This window comes from Benincasa hispida, chromosome 7, assembly GCF_027475165.1.
Source record: "Benincasa hispida cultivar pf3 chromosome 7, pf3_genome.v1.1, whole genome shotgun sequence".
NCBI classification, from domain to species: Eukaryota; Viridiplantae; Streptophyta; class Magnoliopsida; order Cucurbitales; family Cucurbitaceae; genus Benincasa; species Benincasa hispida.
The window spans coordinates 15,505,961-15,515,304 of NC_143484.1; the positions used below are offsets into that span (position 1 = coordinate 15,505,961).

Genomic DNA, 9,344 nt, shown 5'->3' on the forward strand with positions numbered 1-9,344 from the left:
GATTGAAATCCAATCACCAAAACCTTTCATCACAGAGGCTCTTCCATGCATTTTGGGATTCCGCTTTTCGAATAGCAAGTGAAAAGAACCAAACAACTGTCATTTGCCTGGATTTGATATCAAAGTGGCCAAATCACCATTGTTGACTTTGATTAAAGCTTTATCTGCAAACAGAGGATTGATAGTGACACTGGTTTTAAAGGCCTCACTCAATACCTTCGAGATATCCTTCCAATCATTGAAGACTAAAAGCCTTGAGATGAGCCATAAACTATTGAAATCTTCTTTGAGAACTTCATGATCTTTTTGAATCCAATAAGAACCCTTTCCTTGATTTAATTGACCTTGACTACAGGATTTTTGAAATGCAACAAACTTAAACTTTGAAGGCTTTAGATATGGTTGATAGAACCTACCTTTCACTGCTTCTGAGAAACTCTTCACTTGAGGGGCTTGCTGAGCTGAATTATCTTTGAAGATATGGATGCTGGCATCAATCATTTCCTTGAACTCTAGCCAGCCTGAACATCCAACCCCATAAGGAACATGAATATTCTTTCTTCCCCTTGTGGTAGGCCACACTGCACATTCTACAAACCAATTGTCTTTGACTCTGAATTTGGCTAGACGTATGAAACTCTCATCTACTCTTTCTTTTAACAAAAAGAACTCAACCGTTGAGGCAAACAAAATTCTTCTGAAGCTTTCTTTTAGCCAATTGGCTGCTGCTAAAGAGAGGAACAAGGACTGTCCTTTTTTCAAATCTTCCACTATGAATCCTGGACCCTCTTGCCACATACAAAAGAAATGACCGAATATGTTGCAGTTTTTAATCTCCATGACCGGAAAGCACTCCTATCAAGGAGTCGAAAGGTCTTTACACAAAATGCTCACTTTTACTCGAAGCAGCAAGGGTTAAAAGACAGGGCTAGAAACAGGGCAAGAAACAGGGCAAGAAAGGAGATCGGGGGAAGTGAAAGAGCCGGAAGGGGGGCAGAGGGAGAGGGGTAGGAGAGGCGGTCAGAGGGAAGGAAGGCTAGGGAGGGCATGGTGAGCTCCAGTGGGGTGGTCGAAAGGGGGGAGGCGGGGGAAGGGAGAAAAGGAGGAGAGAGGGGAGAGCATTTTTTTAGCCCGAAACTTTTGTTGATATAAAAGAATACTTTTAAGGGAAAAAAAGCAAAATGATAACAAGAGATTTACAGAATAGCAAAAAATATACTTAAAAAATGTTCATGCATATGAGCTACCATTGAGAGTGAAAATAACAAACAAACTAACGAAGGGATATGAAAGCCCCCATCCCCCGTTCGTACAAATATCACTTTTATTATAAGAACCCTGACAAATTAAAAATAAAAAAAAGAAAAGAGAAATAACCTAAGAACATGGGAAAAGAGAGACCCTCCCACTAAATAACAAGGAAAATTCATACAAATATCACTAAAAGAGTAATTTGCAAATAAAGGAGATGGAGAACACCAATGAGAAGATTTAATCTTCACTAAATCAAACTGTTTCTACCAAGTTAAATAAAACCGATCCTTGGAAGTAATAGCCCTGATGACACTAATCCAAAACCTCCATGATTTTAGCTAAGCATGCTGGATTTGATGGTAATAGCCAATAAGCATATTGTCTATTCCATTCATTTGCAAAAGAAGGTATGCATGAGTTGAAGAATAGAAGGAAAACACAAAGGAATTGTCTTTAATTTAGATCTTGAGAAAGCATATAGCATTGTTGATTAGGTATTTTTGCATGTTATTCTCTCTATGAAAGGTATCAGCAAGTGATAGAGAAAGCAGATTATTGAATGTGTTCTTAGTGAAAATCGTTCGCCTGAATGACTTGTCCGCTTTATCTTGTTGGAAGATTGTTAACGTCAGCTTCAAGATAGAGGGAAAAAGTTTGAAGTTGCAAAGATTTTCACACAGGCAAAATGACACTGGCAGGTCAGAAATAACAATTTAATAAATGAAAACCTATAACAAAATGTACATTTAAAATAAAGGGCCCATAAATAAAGCACAATTTCTAGCAATAATATATTTTATTCTATATTTTCTTCTATATTCTCTGAGACGAAAACAGAATTTTTCATTGAACTATTGAACATAGATTAATGCTCAAATTACAAAGATACTAAAAGCATAGAAAATAAGCAACCAAACCACAGGCAAATCAACAATGAAATAAAGTACTTTAGTGGGAAAATAGAATAGTAGATGTTTACACTCCAAGTCAAATAAATTATATATTAGCAAAGAAATGATGTTGGTATAATCTTTAGAACTCAAGAACACAATGGTACAACCTATAGAACATATCCTATTCAAGTAACGTCGTATGATCTCTTGAGCAATTTCAATAGTCACATGGTGTTTCCTATAGTGAATTGAACATACACCTCCCAATTGATCCTTGATCATCCTTTAATATAAATTCAAGATACTTTTAATGCTTCCTTTGTACTTCATAGGAACGTATGTTAGAGAGGAATAGAGTTTTCAATAGGATCAAGGATGTATAGGCTTTTGTTAAATCATAAAATGTAACAAAGATCTTATTTGTTCTGTTACTTCTGCTTGATGTACTCTAAGGCCAATTTCAAATTGGAGAGTATCTTTGGCGTCTTCTCGGGAAACACTGGGAAGCTTATCTTCATATTTTGCAACACTTCATCATTTCACTAATATAAAGTTCACATTTCCCGGATTAAAGAAAACAAAAAAAAACATCAAAATGTACTGGAAAATCATCGGGTCAACCACCAAAACCGCAAGACAGTAAGGGACAATTACGCCGCCGAATCATAAGGAGATTTGAGGTGGCAAAATCAATGTAAGCATCCAACACCTTAGATTTTCAAAATTTCACCCAATTCAAACTTCTATATATACGTGAAAAGAAATCATGAAAATTTAAAGACTACTAATATAGCAAAGAGTCAATAAGAGAATCAACAATCGAAAGAATTCATAACCCGTCCCCATTTCTGCTTCACTCAATAACATATTCAAAATGATAAACAACGCCAAGCATTTAGCGGAAAAGAAAAACTCAAACACGCGAAACAATCACCAAAGAACAGAGAGAGAGAGAGTTTACAGGCTGGTCAGAGAGGGAGCGGGATTCAAAATCGAAGTGAGCGAGTATGAGGGCATTGGAAATCCCACTCCGACCTTCTCCGCCACCGCCAGTGGCGGCTACGTAGTAATTATCAGCGGTGGCGGGGTGGGATGGAAGTGATTTGTTGTCGTCGGCGGAAATGTCAGCATCAGCGGATTGATCAGAATGATTTTCAGATTCTGGAGGTTCCTGCTGGGATTTGAGAGAAGTTGAAGGAAGCCAAGCGACTGCATAGAAAGGGACGCCATACTTGCGGGAATTTGAAGGTTGGGGAGCTTCCATTTGTGTCTCTCTCGAAGCTTTTGTCTCTCCGCTCTCTGTTTCCGTTGTGGTTTTGTGTTTCCAATTTAAGCGAGAATCTAGTACTCTTTTGGGCCTTTTCTTGCTCTTTTTTTTCCCTTCCTTTTCCTTTTCCTTTTCCCTCAAGTTTTATTTTGTAATTTTAATTCCTATTTCTTATTCATTTGATTAAGCGTGATTTTTAAAAATTAAAAAGTAATGGAAACTATTTACACGAAATAGTAAAATTTTAATTAGATGATAAAAGTGGATAGAAGTCTATCAACATTTATTATGGATAGAAATGAATAAGTCTATTCGTTTTTTTTTTTTTTGATATTTTTGTAAATAGTTTGACTTATTTTTTACCTGTGAAAATTTTCATTTGACTGACTTTATATAATATTCTTTTTTTTCTTTGAACGCCAATATTTTAGTACAACAAGTGAGATACAAGGGTTTGAACCTCGAACCTCAAATAAAAGAAATATATATCAGACTTAATTATGCTCTTTTTGGCATTAAACTCTATAACTCTCCCTTAAGTGAGTGATTAAACCTTATAAGTTTAAGTTATTTTGGGAAAATGATGTGTTTAATTTTCTTTTCTATAGCATTATAAGTGGTTTGATGTAAAAACAAGTCAAACATGAGTGTGATCAGTGGAATAAAGTAAAATAATTTCAAAATGAGTGAAATTTTGAGTTTCACTTATGTTTTTTATGTCATTTGTAGAAAATTTTCAGCCCAAGTTACGATTTCAACTCATTAAATAAAAAAATGAAGAGCAACTGATATTTGTGTTATAAAATTGGATTAGACATTTAAAAAGATAAGAAACATGCTCATTTAGGTTAACAACTTGTTTTAATAGTCAAAATAGGTCGTTATCTTATAAAATTCGGTTACAAACTCAATTGGACCATAATCTTATCTAAGGCTGGAGGTATTTAAGTTGACGGTTTACGTAACACCTGCTACCTGGGGATTATGGCCAAAATGTTGAGCATTGTTAACTAGTTTTATGAGCTTGCGTGAGCGGTGTGAGGTAATAAAATGATTTTATCACCTAGACATTGTAGGTTAAATCCAAATCTAAGAGTTATGTTTGGAAAAACCACATAGACTTAGGATGTTCATTAACCAGAATATACCTAAGTAAAACAATACCCAAACACTAAGAACACTTCACTGGGAGATAAACAATATATACGATATATCGTTTTTAGCTCTCACGTTCCTAAGAGTTCACACCGTGAGATCCATGCTCAGCTCATGTCGCTTTTACCACAACTACTCCATTCGGAAAGTGTTTGCATGGGTCAATAACAAGGTGAATGGAGGAAGTAGTTCATAGTAAGTGGGTGAAGAAAATGTGTCAACATATCTTACGGTCTCCTCAATTAGTTTGAACCATGATATTATTATGTTGCGCCTGCTATCGTTTTTAGGTGATACTAGCTAGTCATTAACCACGGCGATCTCCTCGGAGGGTTGTAACATAAGATTTAGAACAACCCAAACTTCATAAATGAATAGGGTTTCATAGTTACGTCTTGAACATTGTCGTCCTTTTTAGGGGCATATTCATACCGTTCTATGAAATCTGAAAAGGGAGGGTCACATTTATAAAGGTTACTAAGTGTTGGTAAGTTCTTGACCAAAAACGATAACTAAATGACTATAGGAATAAGAGTTATTTTGAATATAGTATTTGGTCAAGATTGTCTTGCTTCAGTGAAGGAATTTTTTTACTGCCCCTAGGTAGCATATATTCTGACTCACTAAAGTATCATTACAAATGAATAAAGAAATATGGGTACTTCATTACTTTTGCTAAAATTGGGTTTAATACAATAAGTCTAATAGAATTTGTTTAAATTTTCAGCAATGTCAAACTCGATTATACAACTACTTGCTTCTGATAAATTCAACGGAGAAGGGTACTCAAACTGGAAGTCAAATATAAATACAATACTTGTCGTTGATGATTTGAGGTTTGTTTTAATGGAGGAATGTCCTCCTCTTCCTAGTTCAAACTCTAACCGAAATGTTTGGGAAATCTATGACAAATGGGTTCAAGCTAACAAAAAGACCAGAGCCTATATCTTAGCGAGCATATTTGATGTGCTCAATAAAAAACATGAAGCCATGGTCACTGCACGTGAGATCATGGCGTCGTTGCAAGAGATATTTGGACAACCATTTTCCTCGATACGACATGAAGCTATTAAATATGTCTATAACTTCCACATGAAAGAAGGGACCTCTGTTAAAGAATATGTCTTGGACATGGTCCATTTCAACATTGCGGAAGCTCATGGCGCTATCATAGATGAAAGAAGTCAAATTATTATGATAATGTAATCTCTTTTGAAGAGCTTTCTGACATTTCATACTAATATAGTAATGAATAAGATTGATTACAATTTGACTACTCTTCTGAATGAACTACAAACTTACCAATCCTTGATGAAAAACAAGGAAAGTGAAGGCAATGTTGTTTCACAAAAGAAAACTCTGAAGGGATCTTCCTCTGGAACAAAACCTTCAGAGAAAAAGAAGTTTGTTTCTTCTTCAAAGGATAAGAGTATCCAGATGAAGAAGAAAGGAAAAAGAAGAATAGAAAGAATAAAACACCTAAAGGAAAATGTTTCCATTGCAATGAAAACGAGTACTGGAAACGTAATTGCCTACAGTATCTTGTTAAAAAGAGAGCTGAAAAGGTAAAACAAGGTAAATTAGATCTACTTTTCATTGAAACATATTTAGTGGAAAGTTCTCACTTAACCTAGATACTAGATTCAGGCGCCACTAATCATATTTGCACTTTTCTTCAGGAAACTAGTTCTTGGACTCAACTTTCAGATAGTGAAATGACTTTCAAAGTAGGAACAGGTGAAGTTATTTCAGTAGAAGCAATAGGAGACATCAAGTTATATTTAAGAGATTCTTTCATTTTGCTTAAAAATGTATGTTATGTACCAAAAATGAAAAGAAACTTAATCTTCGTATCTTGTCTACTGGAAAATATATATAAAGTAACTTTTGAAATCAATAAAGTGTTCATTTCTTCCAGAGGTGTTCATATTTGATTTGTTAGACTTGAAAATAACTTGTATGTATTAAAACTGACTGAAGCAAAAGACATTTAAAATACAGAGATGTTTAAAACGGCAGAAACTCAATATAAAAGACAAAAAATTTCTCCAAACGCCTATCTTTGGCACCTCAGACTTGGTCACATAAATCTCAACAGGATTGAGAGATTGGTAAAAAACGGTCATCTAAATCAGTTAGAAGACAACTCATTACCTTCATGTGAATCATGTCTTGAGGGTAAAATGACCAAAAGATCTTTTACAAGAAAAGATCTTAGAGCCAAAGAACCTCTACAAACTTTTGTAGTCCGATGAATGTGAAAGCTCGAGGAGGATATGAATATTTCGCCAATTTTGTTGATGCTTATTCGAGATATGACTATATTTACTTATCAAGTCACAAGTCTAAAACTCTTAAAAGTTCAAAGAATTTAAGACAGAAGTTGAAAACTTAATAGGTAAAAGAATCAAAATGCTTCGATCAGATTGAGGTGGTGAGTATATGGATTTATAATTCTAGAATTATCTAGTAAACCATAGAATTCAATCCCAACTCATAGCACCTAGAACACCACAACAAAATGTTGTTGCAGAAAGAAGAAATCGAATTTTACTGAACATTGTTCGTTTGATGATGAGTTATGCTTAGTTACCTAAATCCTTTTGGGGGTATGTAGTATAGAATGTTGTACATATTTTGAACATGGGTCCTTCAAAAAGTGTTTCAGACACACCATATGAGTTATGGAGAGGATATAAAGGTAGTTTACATCACTTTAGAATCTAGGAATGCCCAGCACATGTGTTGGTGCAAAACCCTAAAAAGTTGGAACGACGTTCAAAATTATGCCTATGTGTAGGATATCCTAAAGAAACAAAAGGTGGACTATTTTATGATCCTCAAGAAGATAAAGTATTTGTACCGACAAATGCTACATTAGAAGAAGATCATATTAGGAGTCATCAACCTCAAAGTATAGTATTGAGTGAAATGACCAAAGAAACTACAAATAAATCAATAAAAGTTGTTGATCAAGCTGGTCCATCAACAACAATTGTTGCTCCATCACACCTTTGTCAAGAGTTGAGAATATCTTGACATAGTGGGAAGGTTGTGTTGAGTTTTATGTCCTAAAACTCGCAGTTTATAATATTAAACATATTCTATTATCAATAAAGATGTTATTGACGTTTATTCAATAAAATTGTTGTTGAATATGTGAATTGCACTTATAAACACAAAATCAAATAAACTAAATATCCATGGCTATTACATGAATACATGAACTTTATGTGGAGACATAAGAGTGGATCAAGTTCAGTAAATAGCCAAAATAGTCTATAGTATACGAATAAAGTTGGGTACCTTATTCTAGTAACACTATCGGATGCGACCTACTCTGTAGTTGTTACAATTTGTTGTAAAGTGCTACAAACGAAGTGATCCTGATTCATTCATGTACTGACATGAGGAGCGGGGGCATCCTATGCAATGAGTTTGCATAAGATCAGACCAAGAATTAAGTCACTCTTACTTTATAACATTGTTTACTATTTAAGACTGACTATTTCAAAGCGATGACCTAGGTAACTTGACCTTAATCCTGAGCTAACTATGAACTCCTATTTATTCGGGATTATCCTTAGATTTGTATGGGTGAGGTTTGACTCAATAGAGTCGAAGCCTCCCATTTCAGGGGTAAGAATGGGTAGATAGTTGGGGACATAGGGTGCAAGACGGAATTCACTCCTACCCATTTTTAAGGATAGTAGAGAGGTTATTCCTTTAAGTGTTGACTCTAGGTCTTGAACAAGGGACCCCACCCTCTCATTGGCTCGAGAGGGACTCGGTTTAGTGATTGAATCACAAACCAATTATTCATTAGAGGATCAGTGGGACTTAAGGAGCAAGATATAATCTCGGGGGTAAAACAACTTTTAACCCAGCCGTTATTACGAACAACCTGTGAAGGGTTAACTTACTAATCATGGTTATATCGAGTGGACATAATATATCTATAGTGAGAAGAATGCAACTACTGGGCTTTAGTAGAGTGACCTGGTAGTTAACGAATTATGGTTAATTAGGTTAAAGAGTTTAGCTAGTTAGTCGCAGATCGTTGGAGCCCATGATCTGTAGGTCCATGAGGTCCCCTACTGGCTCATATCAGACTAAACCTTAGAATAGTGTGATGAATGAATTTGAAGTGTTCAAATTTGGTTTTTAGAGCAAAGCATTAAATATATACAATATATTTAACCTAACGTTTAATTGTGAATTAAACATAAAGAGAGAGAAAATAGAAGATATTTAAATAAGATTTAAATATCAAGATTATGAATAGGGATTCATATTCATTGAGATCATTGTTGGATTTAATATTAAATTAAATTAATTAAATTATTTAGTTAATTATTTAATATTAATTTAATTTTAAAATTGATTATTAGAATTAATTTTGAAGTTAAATGAAATTGGTCAAAATTTCATTGTAAGTCAAATTGGTTAACTTTGGACTTTGGGAGTCAAACTTTGATCAAGTTAATGGAAAGATCTAATATTTATGAGTAGAAAATGCCAATTTTTGCATGGCTAAGTGTTGTCTTCATTTGAAGACACTTGTCCCACTAAATCACGCTTTGAGTTGGTGGATTTTTTAGTGTCAAATTCTCATCAAACTCAAAGTTGCATGTTTGCATGTAATGGTCTTTAAAAGTGAGTGTTTAATGTTTTTGAAGAACTCTTGGTCATAGTGGAATTGGATGAGATTATGTGATAACCTCATTACAATTTTCTCTCAAAGTCTTAACTTTTTCCTCTCCAAATTAGTCACT

General features: G+C 34.5%; 2 protein-coding genes across 2 annotated transcripts in view; one reads left to right on the forward strand and one right to left on the reverse strand.

Moving 5' to 3' along the window:
• LOC120081383 (SEC12-like protein 2) overlaps nt 1-3,539 on the reverse strand; it is a 29,224-nt gene extending 25,685 nt beyond the window's left edge. Inside the window, exon 1 of the mRNA XM_039036212.2 lies at nt 3,109-3,539. Within this exon, the coding sequence (XP_038892140.2) occupies nt 3,109-3,411 (303 nt within the window). The 5' untranslated portion in view covers nt 3,412-3,539. The remainder of the gene's footprint in view (nt 1-3,108) is intronic.
• A 1,759-nt stretch (nt 3,540-5,298) lies between these two features.
• Nucleotides 5,299-5,775, forward strand: LOC150034956 (uncharacterized). The gene has a single exon (XM_090315190.1). It carries the CDS (start codon nt 5,299-5,301, stop codon nt 5,773-5,775), a length of 477 nt encoding a protein of 158 aa, XP_090171316.1.
• Nucleotides 5,776-9,344: the final 3,569 nt, after the last annotated feature.